This window comes from Chiloscyllium punctatum, chromosome 10 (genome assembly GCF_047496795.1).
Source record: "Chiloscyllium punctatum isolate Juve2018m chromosome 10, sChiPun1.3, whole genome shotgun sequence".
NCBI classification, from domain to species: domain Eukaryota; kingdom Metazoa; phylum Chordata; class Chondrichthyes; order Orectolobiformes; family Hemiscylliidae; genus Chiloscyllium; species Chiloscyllium punctatum.
In genome coordinates, this window is record NC_092748.1 from 97,981,768 (window position 1) to 98,005,790 (window position 24,023).

Genomic DNA, 24,023 nt, shown 5'->3' on the forward strand with positions numbered 1-24,023 from the left:
TCACATGCTATAATACAATTGTAATTGCAGGTCCCATGCTGTAATACAGTGATGATACCATGAGTAGATTCACACTAACATACTGCCCTTAAGACATAACAACAGCACTTGAGAAAAATAGGATGGCTGAATAAAGCAACCAGTTGCCGTGGCATTCTCTGCCTTTAACATTTTGGTGATTCCCACTTGGGTCATTAAAAAGATGTTAAGAATTCAAAATTTTGCACCAATCAGATATTGGTGACATTAATTTCAAAGGATTTCCTCTTAGCCCTCTGCTCACAATCAGGAACCACAGCATAGAAACAGTTCAGGGTTATGATGTAATAAAGCCTTTCCCCAATTTCTAGCTCACTAACCTCAAAACTGGAGTGAGGAGAGAGCCTGGGCTATCTACTGTAATAGTATTTCCTTGCTTTTCTTGTGTATTTTCACATTCTCCCATTACATTTGAAGCACTGTTGTCTTTAACAGGATAAAACTCCAACTGTCATGATCTACGTGTTGGTCAGTTCGTGTAGATGGTTAGAGTGTGGTGCTAATAATGCCCAAGGTCATGGGTTAAATCCCCACAGTAACCTGGTGTGGCATTGGGGTTAGCAAGGAATAGGTTCGAAGGGTCTGTGTTTGTCATCGCCTTTAGGGCAGCTCAGTGATTAGCACTGTAGCCTCATAGTGCCAGAGACCCAGTTTTGATACCAGCCTTGGGGGCCTGTCTGTGCGGAGTTTGCACATTCTCCAAATCACACAATCCCACAATCCAAAGATGTGCAGGTCAGGTGGATTGGGTATGCAAAATTGCCCTTAGTGTTAGGTGCATTAGTCAGAGGGAAATGGGTCTGGGTGGGTTACTCTTTGGAAGGTTGGTGTGGACCTGTTGGGCCAAATGGCCTGTTTCCACACGGTAGGTAAATGGGGTATGTAAAGGAGCATTTAAATCTTTTGTGAGCTATTTTCAATTAAGCCTTAGATTTCTCCAGCTATATAGAACTCTATCCACAGGAACACACATTATTCTACAGATTTTCAATCCTTCTATGGATGTTCAATATTTTCTTCTCATTCATATCAGTAGTTAGTTTAAGTTTGATTCTGCTACAAAAATTACAAAATTGGAAAATTGATGATGATTAACTTCATGTCAACTTTTCAAACGTAGAGCAAATTACTACCAAGAAATTCATTCACAATTTTATTTTCCTTCTACCATAGGCAATGTTATGACTCTGAAGTTCTTGTCAGATTCTTCAGTTACAGCTAAAGGTTTCCAACTTACTTACAAGGTCATCATGCCATCTACTCCAGCCTCAACTGACCAGACAGAAGACAGCAAAAGTGAAATAAATTACACTGTTTCCTAGGCAGTCAAACAAAACTCACTGTTTAATGAATTCAGTTAATTGTCTCAAAAATGATCACAGATAACTTGGAATCTCTTATATCCAATTCTTAACCTAGCATCAAACACAAACTTGATTTAGGTTTAGTTTTTCTTCATAGTAGAGTTCCTTAAATTTTCCACATTTTCTCTATGACTGGTTAAAACATAATGCACAGACTAGCTACTGACAGAAAAGCTCATGTATGCAACTGTTATTTAGTTTGAGAAAACAATCGAGGATTATTCAATGGCCCTCTATCTAATATTTAATTATCTTATTTAAAAGATAGTCTGTCTGTCTAATCTAACATATATCAACAAAAAACACCACCACTTTCAATATATGTCTCAATTCCTGAGTCCAAGGAAATCAGAGGTATTGAGCTTTCCTTTCATTTGTTTTTCTTATTTTTATCAACCAAGTGTCCAGTTAACTTGCTATTCCCCCTAACTGCAAATGAGTCTTAAAGTTGTGCTTCATACAAAAATACTTTCAAAAGATATTTTCTATTTGTTTTTGAGAGGTGCCATCAGAGCAGCTATTCAGGCAGAAACTAACTCACACTTTTACAGTTTAAATCCCAATAAAATATTCAAATAACTATTCACTCCTGCTCTTAAAAATTATTAATTAAATAATTGAATTGTGCTTGTCACAACTGAATCTATCGAACAGAAAAATCTCAGTTGTAAGAACTATCAAGAAACTTACAACAAATTTACATTAAATTTACACTAAAGGTGATAAGTTGCACATATCAGAGGCGATGGCCTAGTGGTATTATCACTGGACTGTTAATCTAGAGACCCCAGGCAATATTCTGGAGACCTGGGTTCAAATCCCACCATGGCAGATGGTGGAATTTGAACTCGATAAACATCTGGAATTAAGAATCTCATGACTGCTATAAATCCATTGCCAATTGTCAGAAAACCCATCTTGTTTACTAACATCTCTTAGGGAAAGGAAACTGCCATCCTTACCTGGTCTGGCCTACATGTGACTCCAGATCCATAACAAAGTGGTTGACTCTCTGCTGTCTAGCCAGTGATGCCCACATCCTGTTAAAAAGAATTTAAGAAAATAAATTTGAAAGTTGCCTGCTACTATCCAGTTTGGAGAGAATGTGAAAGCAGATTCAGAAATACACAAAGGCACCATGTTTTGGTAGTTGTTTGTACAGAAACAAATAGAGGGAAAGGAAAATCAATTGGTAACAGCAAGATCTGGAAGACTCTCTTCCTGTTTCCTTCTCATCATCTCAAAAAGTCGGTTTTAGTAATAAATCAAATTGGTAAAACATCCATTCATTGAAAACTCAAGGATTCTACAGATTTCAAGACATATTAAACAGCCATGATCTCAGGTACAACTATAACAACTCAAGAGCTATAAAAATTTCTTAAAATGCATTTTAAAAAAATCTTTCTAATAGTAGAACTCTCCCCTTTTTTAACCTTATACTTGTGTTTGTGTTTCATGCTGCATTTATTAATTTTTTTGAGGTTAGCAAGTAATAAAACTTCTCATTTCTTCACTCAGAAGAAACTTGAAATTGGCTTAAATTAATCAGTACAAAATTTTAGCTAAAGGCTAATATAATTTCGTGTTGCAAATAATTAAAACTCCCAGGCATTGCAGTTCACCCCTCTTCACTATATCTAGGTTTAGGTATACAAAAGAATAAGGTACAATAAAAGGTGGAGCTATTCAATTCAAAGATGATTTCAGTGAGTTGAAAAGTAATCTTCCCCAGCTAGATAGGATCAATTGGTTGATAAAACATTACATGGGAAGCCTGCAAGGAGCATGTAGTTTGGATTCAGACTAGATGCATTTGCATGTGGGGAAAGGAAGAGAGTCCAAAGTTAAAGCTCCTAATATGACTCAAGAATATAGATATCTAGAATTGGACCTTTACAAATCATTGAAGATGGTAGGGCATGTTGAGAGGGACCTAAAAATGCCATCCAGGATCTCTGGATTTACAAATAAAGTATGAAAGCAATTATATTTTCCCAAAACTTTATGAAACACTGAGCTGCAGCACTGTGACATTTCTAATTATCACACTTTAGAGAAAGTATCAAAACCTTGAAGAGTCTCCAGAATGGTACCATGAATGAAAACTTTCTGTTCAAAATATGGAGAAACTAAGGTTGTTCTCAATAAAACAGAGAATGCACAGAGATTTGAAAGAGCTGATCAAAGTGATAAGGGTTTCAATTGTATGAATGAAGAGAAATTGTTCCTAGCGATACACGACAGTTAATGAATGGACATAGATATAAGGTAGTTGACAAAATAAATGGAGGTGACTTTAGGAAAACAAAATGTAGTGGGTGGTTATGATCTGGAGGACATTCCCTCAAATGGTAGAGGCAGATTCAATTATATTTAGTTGAATATTTGAATTAGAAAAAAAACTCCAGTTACTGAGAAAATGTAGGGCAGTGGAACTTAATTGTAATGAGTCAGCATGGGCATAATGTTTTGAATGGCCTTGTTCTATGTTATACCATCATAAGATACATCGGGGAGAATTTAATGCTTTCCCCTGAGGTGAGTTTAAGATGGGAGGAAGAGAAGGAAATTGTGTTGGAAGATGTGGGGTGAGTACCCTGCTGAATTCCTGCCTTTGCCCTGATTAAACTGGGGTGGGAGCCTTGCCCTGATGCCAAATGAAGCCACTAAGTAGGTAGTAACACCCACTTACAGTCTTCAGACTGTAACTGCTGTCATTCAACCAATAGCACAAGGGAACAATTGCCACACAGAATGTCTGAGAAGCAAATTCCGTCAGGTTCACTTGTGTGGTGGTGGTGGAGGAGGAGGAGTCCCCCATTGTTAGTTACTCACTGTGACAAGTACAAACCCCTGACATTTCTTCAAACTCCCGACAACCCTCTCTCTCAACAGTGAGTGATTCCCACCCAGCAATCCCCAGTTGGTCCTTTTTCTCATCTGAGGCATGGGTCTCTTGCTGATTCTGGGCCTCTTGGATATATTGCCAGCAGCTAACACCACATTCACAGTGCTACTACCTGCAATGGAGAGCTTCCAGTCTCTGATCAGCCAAGAACTCTTCAGGGTATCTGATCACAATGAAAGCCTTCCAATGGTCACTTACACAACGATATGGTGGCCTTTCTCAAAGAAGGTATTGCAGGTCGATGGCTCTTCAGCTTGCAAGTAGAACTCCCACGACCTGAACTGAATGCACTCTTATGTAGGAAATAGATAGGTTGCTGAAGGAGGTGGAATGGATGGTAAGGTGAGTGGTGAAAAGAGGAAAGGCAGAAAGCAGTTAAATGTCAGAGATACTGAAGAGGGGAGCGGAATTGTCTGGACAACAATGAAGGGGGGAGGGATGAATGCCAATGAAGAGGAAGGAAATGCAGGCAAAAGGGTAATATTGATCCTGTCCTTAATAGGCCTACCTTTCAATAGTAAAAGTTTTATGTAACATGTAAGAGCAAAGCATTTTAGTTAAATATATGGATGATGGCTATGAAAATATATGTGTATGGTATAGATATTAATAAATAATTAAAGAATTCACATACTATGTAAGTTTTTTTCTCTTTCATTGAGATGCAATTTTTCCTGGTCTGGCCTGGCCTACATGTGACTCCAGACTAACAGCAATATGGTTAACTCTTAACTGGCCTCGGGACAATTTGGCATGGGCAATAAATGCTAGCATACCCAGTGGTGCCCACATCCTGTGAATGAATAAAAAGAATCTAACTAATAAACATCTCTCGATTTGAGTCTAAATTTAGCAGCAATTGATTTTTGCACAAGATAGTTTCAAACTTCTACATCAGTTGCATGAATAAATACTTCCTAATTTCAGGCCTGAAAGATTTGGCACTGCTTTTTGAACCATATCTATGTAAGATGTAACCTTCTAGCCTGCTAGTTTAACAGGTTATGCTAAAGTTTGGACATGAAAAAATGAAGCGGAGAAAATAGTGAACTCAAATGTTTTTATTAGGTATAAACAATACAATATATCATTTAATAAAATACCAATGATTCACAAAATTTAAAATAATGAATTAAATATACCATCATATAGCGAGTAGTCAACTTCTTGCTGATCATACCCTTTCCAGAGCATCCACATCCTTATGGTAGTGTGGCGACCAGAACTGTACGCAATATTCCAAGTGTGGCCTAACTGATGTTCTATAAAGCTGCAGCATAACTTGTCTATCCTCACACTCAATGCCCTTTCAAATGAAGGCAAACATGTCATAGTCCTTTTTAACTACCTTATCTACCTGCACTACTATCTTCAGTGATCTGTGGACCTGCACATCCAGATCCCTTTGCATATCAATACTCCTAAGAGTTCTGCCAATCATGTATAATTTCCACCTTCCAAAATGCATCATCTCACATTTGTCCGGATTAAACTTCATCTGCCATTTTCTGCCCATGCCTCTAACTGATCTATACCTATCTGCAACTCTACCAATCATTTTATCATCCTCGAACTTACTAATTAGACCAGCTATGCTTTCCTCCAAATCATTTATGTAGGTCATAAACAGCAGTGGTCCCAGCATAGATCCCTGTGGAACAACACCAGTCCTGGCCCTCTATTCCGAAAAGCATCCCACTACCGCTACCCACTGTCTCCATTGACGAAGCCAGTTCTGTATCCATCTTGCCAGCTCATCCCTAATACTGTTCTTCCAGCTTGCACTGAGCTTCACTGGAGCACAGTAGCAAGTCTGAGACAGAGATGTAGGCCAAGGAATAGGATTGTGTGTTGAAGAGGCAGGCAGCTGGAAGCTCAGAACCTTTTTTGCCAACAGAGTGTAGGTATTCTGCAATGTAGTTACCTAGTCTATGTATGATTGTACATTTAAACTTGCTGCAGTAAATTCATCCCACATAGATGTGGCAAATACCGTAGATACTAATCATTAAAACAACAATTTTCTTTCCTGACTGCAAATCCATTTTAAAATAATTTTAATAACTGATTGTTCACATTCAGTCAGGCATTAAGTTAGTCTGTTTAACTACTTTCTTTAGCTAGGGATCATAGTTTAGAAATAAGGGTGCACCCTTATTTAAAAGAGATAAGGAAGAATTGTTTTTTTTCTCTTAGATGTTTGAATCTTTGGCATTCCCTTCCTCAAATGGCAATGGATGTAGAATATTTAAATATCTTTAAGGCAGATGTAGAGAGCTTCTTGATTACCAAGGGCTAAAGATTTTCAGGGATATACAGAAATGCAGGGTTGAAGTTAAAATCAGATCAGCCATGATCTTATTGAGTGGCAAAGCAGCTCAAAGGGCCAAGTGGCTTAGTCTTGTTCCTTGATAAGATGAACAGTTGAGGGCTATAACACTAATCCTGGAGGAATATCACTAGTCCTATCTTAATTATAATACCGGTATTTTATTCTAGACTATGCTGCTCAATGTCCTAAGTGGGGCAATCATTTGCTTCAAATGCCATGCTGAGCTTGAACTTTGGTCATCAGTATGTAAGATCCTGTATCTCATACTCTCATGAGGGACTTTATCAAAAGCCTTCAGAAAGACCAAATAACTGCTGACAGGGAATTCACTCCAGGAGGAAGTGAAGACTGCAAATGCTGGAGATCAGAATTGAGAGTGTGATGCTGGAAAAGCGCAGCAGGTCAGTCTGCACCCAAGGAGCAGAAGAATCGACATTTTGGGCATAAGCCCTTCGTCAGGAATGAGGCTTGTGAGCCAAGGGGGTAGAGCGATAAATGGGAATTCACTCTGTTGCTCAATGTCTTAAGTGATTTGTATGTACCTGCCTGACTAGCATTTATTCCCACTCCTAGTTGTCCTTGAGAAGGTAGTAGTTAGCTGCCTTCTTCAACTGTTGGAGTTTATGTGCTGTTGGTAGATCCACAATGTTATTAAGAAGGGAATTCCAGGAATTTGACCCAATGACAATGAAGCAAAGGTGATATATGTCCAAATCATGATGGTGATTAGCTTGAAGAGGAACTTGCAGGTGGTGGTGTATGCATCTATTTGGTGTCTTTGTCCTTCTAAATAGATGTGGTCATTGGTATGGAAGCTGCTGTCTCAGGATCTTTGGCAATTTTCTACAGTGCACCTTGGAGATAGTACACACTGCTGCTACTGAGCATCACTGGTAGTGGGACTGGATGTTTGTGGTCGCCAATCAAGTGGATTGCTTTGTTCAGGATGGTGTCAAGCTTCGGGTGTTGTTGGAACTGCAGTCGCCCAGGCAAAATGGGGAGTATTCCATCACATTCCTGAGAAAGCAAGTCCCTGCACAAATACAGGAACAAAAGGAAAGCAAATTAATTTCCCAATGCCCAGCATTCGCTGGGCCATGAAGGGCTTCAGAACAAGCTATTTTCCAATGGACCTGTTTGAAGATGTCATTATGCAGGTGGGACTTGATGCTGGTTCCTCTAGATTCAGAGGTAGAGGCATTACCGCTGCACCACATGAGCCGTTCAAATTTCACCATCCGCCATGGATGGGATTTAACCTAGTGCTCCCCAGAAAATGAGTTCTGAAGACAGGATTCTGGATAATCCAAGATGGAGGACGGGAAACATTTCTGGCTGTAACAGCAGCTCCTTCTTTGAGGTGTTTTAGGTGTTGAAGGTGATTTCCTTGAATTCCAGGAGCAACAACTACTGTTTTATATGCTGTTGCATTGTTTTGTAGCTTTGGAGGAAAAAAACAAAACAACAGCAGTTATAAAAGGGAGAAGAACAAAGGAAGTACATGGTGAGGTCAGTGCAGGAGAGAGAGCGAGAAAGAAACCCACATTGCCTTTGCTGTTGAATTCATGTATCGCTGGACATCGGAGTGCATCTCGGAAAATTTAAAAAAAGTGAAATTCACAACTGACCTTGGAAGAACCTGTTTGGGAAAGGTCACAGCACAGAGGCAGATAAGTGGATTTGAAGTGCTGCCTTAAAATAAGTCTGTAGTAGTGAGTAGAGTGGGTTCTTTCTTGATTATATGTTTTACTGAGCTATGTCTCTTGATTAAACTTAAAATATAAGCCATACATATTAATTTAACCTGGAGCAGTGTTTAGTAGAGGAATAAGACAGTGCTATTTTCTGGGTCTGTAGATTGAAAGAAGCAAAAATGACCCTTAGTGGAGTGATATGCTCTTCTTGTCGGATGTGGGAGTTTAAGGGGGGTTTACGGGTTACTGAGGATTATAAATGCTATTCGTTGCAAATCCTATCAGATCGAATAGATTGGTTGGAGAGGCAGTTAGAGGCAATGAGGAATTTACAAGAGAATGGGGATGTAATGGATGGCAGTTATAGGGAGGGAGGAATGTCTCAGATATGGTCACACAGATGGGTTAACTCCAGGAAAGGTAAGAGAGGTAGGTTGGTATTACAGGAGTCTTCTGTGGCTATCCCCATTTCAAGCAAGTATGGAAAATGTAGGGGATGATGGACACTCAGCAATACGTAGCACAAACAGCCAAATTTCTGGTATTGAGACTGGCTCTGGTGTAATAAGAGGTACATCGGGTTGCAAGCGATCGATTGTGTTAGGGGACTCTCCAGTCCAAGGTACAGACAGATGTTTCTGCGGTCAGCAGTGAAAAATCAGAATGTTGTATTGCTTCCCTGGTACCAGGATGAAGGATATCTCAGAGAGGGTGCAGAATGTTCTCAAGGGGGAGAGGGATCAGCAGGAGGTCATTGTACACATTGGAACCAATGACAAAGGAAGGGAAAAGGTTGACATTCTGAAGGAAGATTACAGAGTGTTAGGCAGGAATTTTACAAAAGAGGTCCTGATAGTCATAATATCTGGATTACTCCCGGTGCTACAAGCTAGTGAGGGCAGATGAGTGCATGGCTGAGGAGCTGGTGTACAGGAGAAGGATTCACATTTTTGGATCAATGGAAGCTGTTTTGGGGTAGAAGTGACTTGTACAAGAAGGACGGATTGCACCTAAATTGGAAGGGGACTAAAATACTGGCAAGGAGATTTGCTCGAGCTGATCGGGAAGATTTAAACTAGTAAGGTTGGGGGATGGGACCCAGGGACATAGTGAGGAAAGATTTCAATCTGAGACTGGTACAGTTGAGAACAAAGGTGAGTCAAACAATCTGGGCAGGCAAAGACAAAGCAGAGACCAAGGTAGGACTGATAAACTAAACTGCAGTTATTTCAATGCAGGAGGCCAAACAGGGAAGGTAGATGAACTTAAGGCATGGTTAGGAACATGGGACTACGATATCATAGCAATTACAGAAACGTGGCTCAGGGATGGACATGACTGGCAGCTTAATGTTCCAGGATACAAATGCTAAAGGAAGGACAGAAAGGGAGGTAAGAGAGATGGGGGAGTAGCCTTTTTGATAAGGGATAGCATTACAGCTGTACTTAGCAAGGATATTCCCGGAAATACATTCAGGGAAGTTATTTGGGTGGAACTGAGAAATAAGAAAGGGATGATCACCCTATTGGGATTGTATAATAAACCCCCTAAAAGTCAGAGGGAAATTGAGAAGCAAACTTGTAAGGAAATCTCAGTTATCTGTAAGAATAATAGGGTGGTTACAGTAGGGGATTTTAACTTTCCAGACATAGACTGGGACTGCCATAGTGTTAAATGTTTAGATGGAGAGGAATCTGTTAAGTGTGTACAAGACAATTTTCTGATTCAGTACGCGGATGTACCTACTAGAGAAGGTGCAAAACTTGACCGACTCTTGGGAAAAAGGCAGGGCAGGTGACTGAGGTGTCAGTGGGGGAGCACTTTGGGGCCAGCGACCATAATTCTATTCGTTTTAAAATAGTGCTGGAAAAGGATTGACCAGATCTAAAAGTTGAAGTTCTAAATTGGAGGAAGGCTAATTTTGATGGTATTAGGCAAGAACTTTTAAAAGCTGATTGGATGCAGATGTTCGCAGGTAAAGGGATGGCTGGAAAATGGGAAGCCTTCAGGAATGAGATAACGAGAGCCCAGAGAAAGTTTATTCCTGTTAGGGTGAAAGGAAAGGCTGGTAGGCATAGGGAATGCTGGATGACTAAAGTATTTGAATGTTTGTTTAAGAAAAAGAAGGAAGCATATGTCAGGTATAGACAAGATAGATCGAGTGAATCCTTAGAAGAGTACAAAGGAAGTAGGAGTATACTTAAGAGAGAAATCAGGAGGGCATAAGGGGGACAAAGGGGGGAAATAGAGTCAAGGAGAATCCAAAGGGTTTTTGCAAATATATTAAGGATAAAAGGGTAGCTAGGGAGAGAATAGAGCCCCTCAAAGATCAGCAAGGCGGCCTTTGTATGGTGCCGCAGGAGATGGGGCAAATACTAAACGAATATTTTGTATCAATACTTACTGTGGAAAAGGACATGGAAGATATAGAATGTAGGGAAATAGATGGTGACATCTTGAAAAATATCCATATTACACAGGAGGAAGTGCTGGATGTCTTGAAATGCATAATAGTGAATAAATCCCCAGGACCTGATCAGGTGTTCCCATGAACTCTATGGGAAGCTAGAGAAGTGACTGCTGGGCCTCTTACTGAGATATTTGTATCTTCGATAGTCACAGGTGAGGTGCTGGAAGACTGGAGGTTGGCTAACGTGGTGCCACTGTTTAAGAAAGGTGGTAAGATCAAGCCAGGGAACAATAGACCAGTGAGCCTGACGTCGGTGGTGGGCAAGTTGTTGGAGGGAATCCTGAGGGACAGGATGTACATGTATTTGGAAAGGCAAGGACTGATTAGGGATAGTCAACATGGCTTTATGTGTGGGAAATCATGTCTCACAAACTTGAGTGTTTTGAAGAAGTAACAAAGAGGATTGATGAGAGCAGAGTGGTAGATATGGTCTACATGGACTTCAGTAAGGCGTTCAACAAGGTTCCCCATGGGAGACCGGTGAGCAAGGTTAAATCTCATTGAATACAGGGAGAACTCACTAATTTGGATATGGAACTGACTCAAAGGTAGGAGACAGAGGGTGGTGGTGGAGGTTTGCTTTTCAGGCTGGAGGTTTGTGACCAGTGGAGTGCCACAAGGATCAGTGCTGGGTCCACTACTTTTCATCATTTATATAAATTATTTGGATGTGAGCATAAGAGGTATAGTTAGTAAGTTTGCAGATGACACCAAAATTGGAGGTGTAGTGGACAGCGAAGAAGGTTACTTCAGATTACAACAGGATCTTGATCAGATGGGCCAATGGGCTGAGAAGTGGCAGATGGAGTTTAATTTAGATAAATGTGAGGTGCTGCATTTTGGCAAAGCAAATCTTAGCAGGACTTATACAGTTAATAGTCAGGTCCTCGGGAGTGTTGCTGAACAAAGAGACCTTGGAGTGTCGGTTCATAGCTCCTTGAAAGTGGAGTTGCAGGTAAATAGGATAGTGAAGAAGGCGTTTGATTAGATTAGATTACTTGTGGTATGCTTTCCTTTATTGGTCAGAATATTGAGGACATTGGTTAGGCCATTGTTGGAATATTGTGTGCAATTCTGGTCTCCTTCGTATTGGAAAGATGTTGTGAAACTTGAAAGGGTTCAGAAAAGATTTACAAGGATGTTACCAGGGTTGGAGGATTTAAGCTATAGGGAGAGGTTGAATAGGCTGGGGCTGTTTTCCCTGGCATGTGAGGGGGCTGAGGGGTGACTTTATAAAGGTTTATAAAATCATGAGGGACATGGATAGGATAAATAGACATGGACTTTTCCCTGGGATTGGGTTGTCCAGAACTAGAGGGCACAGGTTTAGGGTGAAAGGGGAAAGATATAAAAGAGACCTAAGGGGCAATGTTTTCATGCAAAGGTATGGAATGAGCTCCCAGAGGAAGTGGTGGAGGCTGGTACAGTTGCAACATTTAAGAGGCATTTACTTGGGTATTTGAATAGGAAGGGTTTAATGGATATGGGCCATGCTGGCAGGTTGGACTAGATTGATTTGGGATATGTCGTCAGCATGGACGGTTGGACAGAAGGGTCTGTTTTTGTGCTGTTCATCTCTACGACTCTAAGAGTCCTACCAGACTCAAATAGTTGTTTCTTCCTCATTGTGATGGCAGGGTTCCTTCCAGCAATTTCTGTTTTTGGTTTCCCACAACATTAACTTCAGGTTAGAGTTCGGGTTCTGAATCACTAGTCTAATGACATCTCAGTCCAGCAGCCGGTTCCCAAGCTCTGGAATACACACACACACACACACAGAGAGAGACTGAGTGCACAACTAGGCGCATGCGCGCCAACAAATGGTCAACTTTCCATCCAACTCTTACTGAGCGATTGTATAATTTCTTTTATATTTTAAATTTCGCTTTAACCCGAGACGCAACCTCTACCCGTGTGTGGTTGGATTTTATTTTTCTTCCCTCTTTATTTCAAACGTATTTGTTCTTTGGGGGTGGGGAGGCGGTGATGGTTGCTGGGGTGAAAGGTCGTTACCCAGGCTGCCCGCTCTCTTTGGCGCGAGTATTTTTCTTTCCCGCGGGTTCGCGCGAGCGGCTTGTCTCGGGCAGTGCGGAGTGTTCGCGAACATTCCTTCAGGCGACAGCGGGAGGGGAGAAACGGTGAGGCGGTGACGGTGGCTCCAGCGACCGATCGTCCTGACGGACTGTACGAAGCGGGCGATGTCTGGATAGAGGAGGCCAGCTCGGCGGTGAGTGTGTGCTAGAGAGAGAGGGAGACCGTTCTGTCCGCACGCCTTCCCCGCCGTATCCTCTACCCCGGCCCTGACCTCTTTCTCCCCCCCCCCCCCCCCCCCCCCAACACCCCGGCCCTGACCTCACCCCAACCACCCCCCCCCCCCCGGCCCTGACCTTCCACCAACACCCCCCCCTCCCCAACACCCCGGCCCTGACCTCACCCCAACCACCCCCCCCCCGGCCCTGACCTTCCACCAACACCCCCCCCTCCCCAACACCCCGGCCCTGACCTCACCCCAACCACCCCCCCCCGGCCCTGACCTTCCACCAACACCCCCCCCCTCCCCAACACCCCGGCCCTGACCTTGTTCCCTCCCCCACCAACACCCCGGCCCTGATCTTCTTCCCCCCCCACCAACACCCCAGCCTTGACCTCTTTTCCCCCCCCCCCCAACTCCGGACCTGAATATTTCCTAGGAATGTTTAGCATCAAGTCTTCGCTTTCCTTGAGCCAGATCTGTTACCATCACAGCACCAAAGTTCCGATGGCAATCAACGCCTGAAACGCCCCATCATTATTTACATTTGTGCACAGAAACCCTCATTTAGACTCATTTTTTTTCTTCCTTATTTTGACTTCACTTACAAACTTGCTGTTGTCTATGCGAGTACCAGTTGTATGTGTGATTTGTGAAACCTGATTTTCTCTCCCTTGGTTCCCACACTTCTGTGAAGTTACTTTAAAACCTTTTAAAGCACTAGCAAAACAGCCTGCAAGGAGCTCTGTTCCAGCTTGTATTGGTGCCTTCTTCTTCAAAACCAGTCCTACTGTCCCAGGAGAAAGTGAGGACTGCAGATGCTGGAGATCGGAGCTGAAAATGTGTTGCTGGAAAAGCGCAGCAGGTCAGGCAGCATCCAAGGAGCAGGAATCTAGATTCCTTCCGGTCATAAATCCATCTCCTTTTTCTTCTTAGCTCTTTTCTCACTTGTATCAGGCACTGGGAGTACTCCAGAAATTGCTATAGTTGAGGTCTGGCTTGGTAACTTTCTACCTAGCTCCTTAATTTGTTTCAAGACCACAGAGTCATAGAGATGTACAGCATGGAAACAGACCCTTTGGTCCAACCCGTCCATGCTGACCAGATATCCCAACCCAATCTAGTCCCACCTGCCAGCACCCAGCCCATATCCCTCCAAACCCTTCCTATTCATATACCCATCCAAATGCCTCTTAAATGTTGCAATTGTACCAGCCTTCACCACATCCTCTGGCAGCTCATTCATACACGTACCACCCTCTGCGTGAAAAAGTTGCCACTTAGGTCCCTTTTATGTCTTTTCCCTCTCACCCTAAACCTATGCCCTCTAGTTCTGGACTCCCCGACCCCAGGGAAAAGACTTTGCCTATTTATCCTATCCATGCCCTTCATAATTTTGTAAACCTCTATAAGGTCACCCCTCAGTCTCCGACGCTCCAGGGAAAACAGCCCCAGCCTGTTCAGCCTCTCCCTGTAGCTCAGATCCTCCAACCCTGGCAACATCCTTCAAAAGGTTCAGAAAAGATTTACAAGTTTCACAAGATCTTTCCGATAGGAAGGAGACCAGAATTGGGCACAATATTCCAACAGTGGCCTAACCAATGTCCTGTACAGCCGCAACATGACATCCCAACTCCTGTACTCAATACTCTGACCAAAAAAGGAAAGTATACCAAACGCCTTCTTCACTATCCTATCTATCTGCGACTGCACTTTCAAGGAGCTATGAACCTGCCCTCCAAGGTCTCTTTGTTCAGCAACACTCCCTAGGACCTTACCATTAAGTGTATAAGTCCTGCTAAGATTTGCTTTCCCAAAATGCAGCACCTCTCATTTATCTGAATTAAACTCCATCTGCCACTTCTCAGCCCATTGGCCCATCTGGTCAAGATCCTGTTGTAATCGCTGTCCACTACACGTGCAATTTTGGTGTCATCTGCAAACTTACTAACTATACCTCTTATGTTCGCAGCCAAATCACTTATGTAAATGCCAAAAAGTAGAGGGCCCAGCACGGATCCTGGTGGCACTCCATTGGTCACAAGCCTCCAGACTGAAAGACAACCCTCCCCAGCACCCTCTGTTTTCTACCTTTGAGCCAGTTCTGTATCCAAATGGCTAGTTCTTCTTGTGTTCCATGAGATCTAACCTTGCTAATCAGTCTCCCATGGGGAACCTTGTCAAACGCCTTACTGAAGTCCAGCTAGATTCCATCTACTGCTCTGCCCTCATCAACCTTCTTTGTTACTTCTTCAAAAAACTCAATCAAGTTAATGACACATGATTTCCCATGCACAAAGCCATGTTGACTACTCCTAATCAATCTTTGCCTTTCCAAATACATGTACATCCTGTGCCCTTCAACAACTTGCCCACCACCGACATCAGGCTCACTGGTCTATAGTTCCCTGGCTTGTCCTTACCACCCTTCTTAAACAGTGGCACCATGTTTGCCAATCTCCAGTCTTCTGGCACCTCCCCTGTGACTATCGATGATACAAATATCTCAGCAAGAGGCCCAGCAATCACTTCTCTCGCTTCCCACAGAGTTCTCGGGTACACCTGATCAGGTCCTGGGGATTTTTTCATCTTTAACCGTTTCAAGACACCTCCTCAGTAATATGGACATTTTGCAAGATGTCACCATCCATTTCCCTACAGTCTATATCTTCCATATCTTTTTCCACAGTAAATACTGATGCAAAATATTCATTTAGTATCTCCCCCATTTTCTGTGGCTCCACGCAAAGGCCGCCTTGCTGATCTTTGAGGGGCCCTAGTCTCTCCCTAGTTACCCTTTTGTCCTTAATATATTTGTAAAAACCCTTTGGATTCTCCTTAATTCTTTTTGCCAAAGCTATCTCATGTCCCCTTTTTGCCCTCCTGATTTCCCTCTTGAGTACACTCCTACTTTTTTTATACTCTTCTAAGGATTCACTCGATCTATCCTGTCTATACCTGACATATGCTTCCTTCTTTTTCTTAACCAAACCCTCAATTTCTTTAGGTGAAAACAATGACTGCAGATGCTGGAAAGCAAATACTGGATTAGTGGTGCTGGAAGAGCACAGCAGTTCAGGCAGCATCCAACGAGCAGCGAAATCGACGTTTCGGGCAAAAGCCCTTCAACATCGATTTCGCTGCTCGTTGGATGCTGCCTGAACTGCTGTGCTCTTCCAGCACCACTAATCCAGTATCCTCAATTTCTTTAGTCATCCAGCATTCCCTATAGCTACCAGCCTTTCCTTTCACCCTGACAGGAATATACTTTCTCTGGATTCTTATTATCTCATTCCTGAAGGCTTCCCATTTTCCTGTTGTCCCCTTACCTGTGAACATCTGCATCCAATCAGCTTTTGAAAGTTCTTGCCTAATGCCGTCCAAATTGGCCTTTCTCCAATTTAGAACTTCAACTTTTAGATCTGGTCCATCCTTTTCCATCACTATTTTAAAACGAATAGAATTATGGTCGCTGGCCCCAAAGTGCTCCCCCACTGTCACCTTGGTCATCTCCCTACCTAAGTCATTAGGACCAATACAGACCATGTCAGCAGGGAGGCAACATGCCATCTGCCTGTCTGCTCCACAAATGAATGAATGAATGAGTCCCCTATCACTATTCTCCTCCTTTCTTCTTCCTCTCCTTCCGAGTTAATGAATCACTGCAGTGCCACAAGCATGGCTCCTATCGATTTCCCCTGAGGAATTGGTTCTAAATAACAGTCATATTGAACTTGACACTTACACTCTTTTTGTGGACAAAGAGTGTCTGACATGCTGAGTTTCAACCCTTCTGGTTCAGTTGTAGACTGTCTTGTTTGTAGAGGTTCCACCTACCCCAGAATGAGCCCAAATTATCCAGGTATCTGAAACCCTCCTTCCTGCACCATTCCTGTAGTCATGTGTTGTCATTCTTCTGTTAATGTGTCGCTATAATTTTCTGCTTGGCAGCACTGGAAAAGCACCATAAAGACTGTAGTGGTTTAAGGTGAAAGTCCACTAGAATGCTATTTGAAAGCTTTATGAAAGGGAAAAATCAGATCGTCAAATTACCTGGGAATTCACAGTTTAAGGAAACAATTTGTTCCTCTTTAGCTCTGCTGGCTCTAGTGACACAGTCAAGATCCACCATCATGTTCTTTTTTTGAAGTCATTATTCTTTCTCTGCAAGTCATTATCTATCTTTTCTTTCTTGTCAAATACTGTTGGATATGAAAGGAAAGCTTTTAAAATCTATTTTCTATCGAGAAGATTAAATGTTATCTTTTGAAGAATGAAATTTGTGCCTCAAATATTCAACTAAACTAACTGTTGGGAATACACTATTACTAATCCTTGCTCTCAACTTTCATTTTTAGGTTGATAAGCTCTAGTCATTAAATCCAAAACAGAAATAAATTCTGTTTTCTTGTTTACTAAATTCTTTGTAAGTTTATAAGCAACTAAAAACCTTCTTTTAACCTTTTCTGTTAACAGTTTATAGTTCCAAGTACCTCATGATAACTTTATCATGAAACTAAGCAGAGTACTCCATGGCCTATCAACAACAAAAAGTTACAGCCAGCAGTGGCTTTATCATTGTCTTGTGCATATCTATTGCAAGTTTCTTTACTCTTACGCTTTGTAGAATCAAAATGTTGATCTTTTCACTGCTACTTCAAATGACCCATTATTTGAAGTGTGTCGGAGATGTTTTAAAGTATAGATTCTGAGTTTATTTAGTTAACCCTGGGTAAAGTTAAGAAGTGACTGCTATTGAGGTGACTTTAACTTTGCAGCTTCCTCAGATTCAAATCAGTCTTCCTGATTGACTGTTTGTTCATGCTCCTTCAAGAATCATGTTATGCTCATGTATGTTAATGACCAGTGAAAGTTTTAATTTTGAAATGTTTTACATACCTTCAAAATGAAGCCCAGAAGTATCGGGCTCTCGCACCCTCCTCAGCCCTGATGAAGGGTTTTGATCTGAAATGTTGACTTTACTGCTATTTCGATGCTGTCTGACCTGGTGGACTTTTCCCCACCTTCACATCTGTTGACTCTGCCTTCAAGTTGCATAGCTATAGTGACTCTGCCTTTCATCATCTGCAGTTCTTGCTGTCTTCAAGTTGCATAGCTATAGAATGATTTGTTAATTGTACATAAGATGCGTAAATTTAAATTGTTTTAAGTAAAGTTTATCAGGATTAACTGAAATTTGTTCTTTTTAGGGCTGAAGTTAGAAAAGTGTAATTGGACTGTGGCATTGAAATTCTGCATGCGGAAAATAGAAAATTTTCAGATGTATTTATAAGAAGATGATTGATTAATCAGTGCCCATTTTTACCTCTAACCTGGCAGAATTGCAAGCACAAGAATGATGGCTGCTGCTCACCCAGTAGTTTCTGGCTTACTACCGCTGTTGGAAATCTTAGAAGATTTATCTGTTTCATCCACGGAGCAAGTGGATGCTTACCTTACAATTGCCAGGTCAGTATATAAAACAATTCAGCAATATTAAGTAATAGGCTCATTGCTGCCTTACTCAGCACATTTAGAAGAAATGGTATACAGAATTTCTTATGCAAATAATTTGCTGTGTTTTCACCAGTTTCTTTGAGGTGGAAAGAATTTATAAGAGTATCACATTAATTGTTTCGTTGCTAAAATAATGGTATATATGGGGGGCATTTTAATTTTTCAGCCAGTTAACAACCAAGTCACGCTGTTATTCTTTCACTGGATATAGATGTGCTGACTAGACCACATTTATTACTCGTTCATGATGGCACTTGAAAGTAGCAGCAAACAGCTTCCAGAACCACTGCAATCCGTATGGTGTTGGTATATTAATAGGACTGTTAGGAAGGAAGTTCCAGGATTTTGACCCAGTGACACTGAAGGAATGATATGGTTCCAATCAGGATGGGTTTGTAAATTAAACTTTCAAGTGGTGGTGATTCATCCATCTCCCTTCCTTGGCTTTTGGGTGGCAACGGTTGCAGACTTGTGAGTTCATTCACTAAAATTAATTCTGCAATGACAAAATTATATTAAAAGGAATATATTTAAGGTTAAGTTTTACCCATCCCCAAAGCAAAGTATGCCTCGCAGAAAGGCTTTATATTGCAAATTTCTGTTTGAAAGGAAAACATATTGCCTTTTGGTTTAGAGTTTACTTCAGTTAGTGATCACGTCTTTCCTTTGAGTCCAAATAGTCGAAAGCAAATAAGTTTGGACATTGAGGAATTGCAACATAGATTTGATGGGAATGATTTCTGATGATCTACAAAGGTGATGCTGGATATGCAAATATCATATGGGTGCTGATTCAAATTGAAAATATATATACAGTTTTCAAATCTAAACCACACTTGTAAATGTTAATTAACTGGTTGTATCTATTCTGTATTTCAGCCGTCTGAGTGGAGAGGATGGGAAAGAATTTGCAACTGCAGTTGGCAAACAGTTTCCTCGCATCTGTGGAGTGTTCAAAGTAAGTTATTTTCACCCCAATACACACCAGTGAAACGATCAGAGCAATATTAGTTTCTCATTATTTGTTCGTGATGAAATTGTGGAAGCTGTATTCTGTCAAATGTGTATTAACATTTTATTTGGAGAGTACCTTTCTTGCTATCTTGTCAAGGTCATGATTTGCACTCTGTCTCTTAAATTATGACCATAAGATGTTCACGGTCAGTCACTTATTTCTGGATTTGTCGTGCTATTCTGAGTGAAGGTACCTTGTGGAAAGGCACTTTTCTAGGGAGAACAATCACCAGACTATATTTAATTGCCTTCTGGTGACTAGATGGAACAGCACCTTTGAGAGCTTGGGAAGAACTAAACAATTAATATTCCTCTTGCTGATAGAATTTTAAAGTTGTTTGGAAAAGCTTTTTACACAGGGATTTTGACTGCTTTATTTATGTGGTTCAAAGTTTTAAAAAAAAGTTATTGCCTGCTACTGTTAGTGGGGTGTGTCACCAGAACAGGATAGTTCTATGAAGTTGTAACTGTTTCTAAATTCCTAAAAATACAGCAAGAATATTGTCCTTTTCAAATCTGCTATTCAGTTCTGGCGGGGTCTGGGTGAATATTTAGGAACAAAACCAATTGAGAGGTATAATATTGTATCTTTGAGACTACTTTGATATGTAATGGCTTTTTCTGTTATGTTCTGAGATGTCACTCCATGTTACATTTTTGAATGGATCTTAAATAGTTTGAAAAGTATGTATAACAGTAACAATCTGACATCTGAGAAACGTGATGTTTTGTGTGTTGACCAGTAGAAATATTTTGTTTGTGAACCAATATATATTAGAAAATCTAGTTCAGGGTGGCATATTTTAAAATTTGATTTTATTTTCATGTTGAGATTCAGTTGTCAATTGTTAACAGGACAGATAATAAATATTTAAATTGCCTGTCATAGAATGTTTGCTTGTTTTTATTATGGGCATGTCTGGTCTATTCAATATTTACATATTATAGTTCTCTCAGGTCAACTCTTTTTTTCAGAAATTCATTGTAAATCTATTGTTACATATAATACATAAAATGTTCAAAATTTTCTTTTGAGCTGTTCTTGAAGCAGTGTTACAGGTGAGAACCAGAGCAGTAGGTCAGCATGTGAAGGGATTGAGGAGAATATAGATGTTAAGTAAGTCTAACTGGAAAAACAGGCAGGACCAAGTTAATGAACACAGCAGGCAGTCTGAAGTATATTAATTTCAATGTGGGAAATATAAAAAGGTGAGGCAGATAAGCTTAGAGCATGGATTTACATATGGAACTATGATGATATAGTCATTACAAAAACTTAGCTGAGAGAAGGGCAGGACTGGCAGCTCAACATTCCAGGGTTTAGATATTTCAGGTGAGAGAGAAATGTAAAATTAGTGAGGTGTTGCATTACTGATTAAGAGGAATGTCATAGCTCCATTTAAAAGAGGACGTCTTGGGCTCATCCAACAAGGCCATATGGCTAGAACTCAGGAATAAGAAAGATGCAATCACTTTGTGGTTATATTATAGAAATCAGAATAGCAAGCAGGAGGAAGATGAATTGATATGTAAGCAGATCATGAAGAGATGTAAAAGTCACAGGGTTGGTGTAGTGGATGATTCTCTTTAAACTTGTCCAGTTTTGACTAGGGTTCCCCTAGTGCCAGGGGTTGAGACGAGGCAGAATCTGTACATCGTTCAACTTGGGAAAGGGTCTTAATAACCTTGTATTGGGGAATGAGTCTGACCAGGTCATCAGTGGAGAAGCATTCTGGGAACAGTGATCTAAATTCGGTAAATTTTAGATAGTTATGAAGAAGGTTAAGAATGGTTCTTCAGTGCAAGTGCTAAATTGGGGGAAGACTTTTTTAAACAATGAGGCAGGAACTGAAGAGATTAAATTGGGATCAGCTGTTTGAGGGCAAACCTGCGTCTGATGGAGTCTTTTAATAGTGAGTTAGTCAGAATTCAGGACCAGTATGTTCCTTTGAAGACGAAAGATAACGATGGCAAGATTTAGGAACTCTGAGAGATATTAAAGTTCAGTCAGAAAGGAAGAGGAAGCATATGGGAAAATGAAATCTCTTGGAATACAAAAGAAGCAAGAAGAAACTTTAAACAAGGAATTAGGTGGACTAAAATGGACCATGAAATGTCCTCTGCAAGTAGGATTATGGAGAATCCCAAGACATATTATATATGCATTAGGAGCAAGCAGGTAGCTCGGGAAAGAGTAGATCCATGCGAGGACAAAAGAAGAAACTTATCTATGGAGCCAAAGGAGTGGGGTAATGGGGTAAGGTCCTTAATGAGTTCTTTGCATTGGTATTCACCAAGAAGGAGGACATGGATGATAAGATTTAGGTAGGGGTATCTTGATGTTCTAAGGCATGTCGATATTAAGAAGGAGGAGTTATTAGGTATCTTGAAAAACATTAAGGTCAGTAGGTCACCAGGGCCTGATGGGATTTATCCCAGGATATTGAGGGAGGCAAGGGAGGATATTGCTAGGGCCTCACCAGAGATCTTTGTATCCTCTTTTGTCACAGATGAGATCTCTGGAAGACTGGAGAATATTTACTCATGTTAGTTTGTTTTAAAAGGACAGTAAGATGGTCTTGGATTATTATTGTATGCAGTGAGCATCAATGATAGATAAATTATTAGAGAAGGTTTTCAAGACAGGATTTGTTTGCATTTGGAAAATAATGGGTACAAAATTGGCTTGGTCAAAGAAGACAGGGTATTGTGGAGTGGTGGTGATCTGGCTGGAGGTCTGTAACCATTGGTGCTCCTCGAGGATCAATGCTGGGGCCTCTTATATTTGTAAAAGAGTTGGAGGAGAATGTAGATTAGCTGATAAGTTTGAAGACAAACTGAAAATTGGTGAAGTTGAGGTTCATGAGGAATGTTGTCAGAGTACAGCAGGATATAGATCAGTTGGAAAGATGGGTGGACAAATGACAGATGAAGCTTAATCCAGAGAAGTGTGAGGTGAGGCATTTTAGGAAGTCAAATGCAAGAGGAAAATATACAGTAAATGTCAGGACCCTTTGGATCATTGATATGCGGAGGGATCTTGGGGAGGCTAGTCCATAGCTCCTTGGAAGTAGCAACACAAGTTGATAAGGAAATACAGCATGCTTGCCTTGCTTTGCCTATAAAAATTGGCAAGTCATTTTGCTGCTGTGCAAAACTTTAGGCCATATTTGGAGTATTGTGCACCACTCTGGTTGCCACACTATAGGAAAGATTGTAGAGGCTTTGAAGAGGATGCAAAAGAGGTTTACCAGGATGTTGTCTAGATTGGAGTGTATTCGCAATAAAGAGATGTTGGACAAGCTTAATTGTTTTCACTAGTGTCATTAGAGGGGGAGGAAACCTGATAGACCGATGTAGAATTATGAGAAGCATAGATAGTGGAGTTGTATTCCCTGTGGAAATCTAAATACTAGGGGACACAGGTTTAAGGTGAGATGAGTAAAGTTTAAAGGTAATATGTAGGCAAATTTATTTTTTGTCCAGAGGATGGTGGATGCCTGGACAGACAAATGAGCACACAGGGAACAGAGGGATACAGACCATGTGTAGGCAGATGAGCTCAGTTTAGAATGGTATTGTGGTCAGCATAGACACAGTGGCCAAAGGGCCTGTTCCTTTGCTGTACTGTTTTTAGAAAACTCGCTTTTGAGTTGGCCTTCATAAGGTACTCCACCTCTTCTCTCCTCTCGCCAACATTGTTAACTCTACCAAATGGCTTTATTTGCTGTTGATTGTGATTTAACAACAATTGTACAGTCAAAATGAGAATTAATGCACCTTCACTCAAAAATGACATGGGAGAATTTTGAAAAGCAAAATTTTATATACTTATCTCTATGAATCTAACTAGCATTTTATTGTCAAACTCTATAAACCCTGAATAGAGAACATCTATTCTATCTCCTTCTATCCTTTTATCTTTAAAAGAGACCTTTATTGCTGATATTATTGTTCTGTTATAAAAGCTGCTTTTATCAATTACATATAGTTAGTAAGTAAAAACTTTCTGGGTTGTTGAAATTTTCCTCTTCACGTCTCTTTTCTTTCCATCAAGACTCACGTTTCAAATTCGGATTCAGAACTTTGTAACGCAGCACTACAGGCCTTGGGATTCTGTGTTTTCCACAATAATATTAGTGCTGGATTGTCAGGTACAGTTAATAGAAATTGTCTTTATGCACTTAAAGTCATTATAAAACTTCAGCTATATATTTTTATGTACTGAACATGTGAAAGTAATTACTAATTTTAGTCACTTCGTAGTACAATACTTGAGTATTGCTGTAAAGAGATGTAGTTTGTCAAACATTTTGTCTTTAACTCTTTTGGACAATTTGCAAAAAAGTACTGTTTCAAGGGGAAATCAACATATGTACTGTATGGAAAGAGTTCTGATTGGTTGGCAATTAGGCTCTGATGGAGGCATTG

At 40.8% G+C, this 24,023-nt stretch overlaps 2 protein-coding genes across 7 annotated transcripts in view; both read left to right on the forward strand.

Moving 5' to 3' along the window:
* Nucleotides 1-4,943, forward strand: part of tnfaip6 (tumor necrosis factor, alpha-induced protein 6) — a 54,728-nt gene extending 49,785 nt beyond the window's left edge. The window contains exon 6 of the mRNA XM_072579796.1: nt 1,213-4,943. Within this exon, the coding sequence (XP_072435897.1) occupies nt 1,213-1,361 (149 nt within the window). The 3' untranslated portion in view covers nt 1,362-4,943. The remainder of the gene's footprint in view (nt 1-1,212) is intronic.
* Nucleotides 4,944-12,816: 7,873 nt separating this feature from the next.
* rif1 (replication timing regulatory factor 1) overlaps nt 12,817-24,023 on the forward strand; it is a 94,939-nt gene continuing 83,732 nt past the window's right edge. For all 6 annotated transcript variants that reach the window (XM_072579798.1, XM_072579801.1, XM_072579803.1 and 3 more), the window contains exons 1-4: nt 12,817-13,037; nt 18,402-18,530; nt 19,458-19,536; nt 23,650-23,746. In XM_072579798.1, coding sequence (XP_072435899.1) covers nt 18,418-18,530; nt 19,458-19,536; nt 23,650-23,746 — 289 coding nt within the window. In that variant the 5' untranslated portion in view covers nt 12,817-13,037; nt 18,402-18,417. The remainder of the gene's footprint in view (nt 13,038-18,401; nt 18,531-19,457; nt 19,537-23,649; nt 23,747-24,023) is intronic.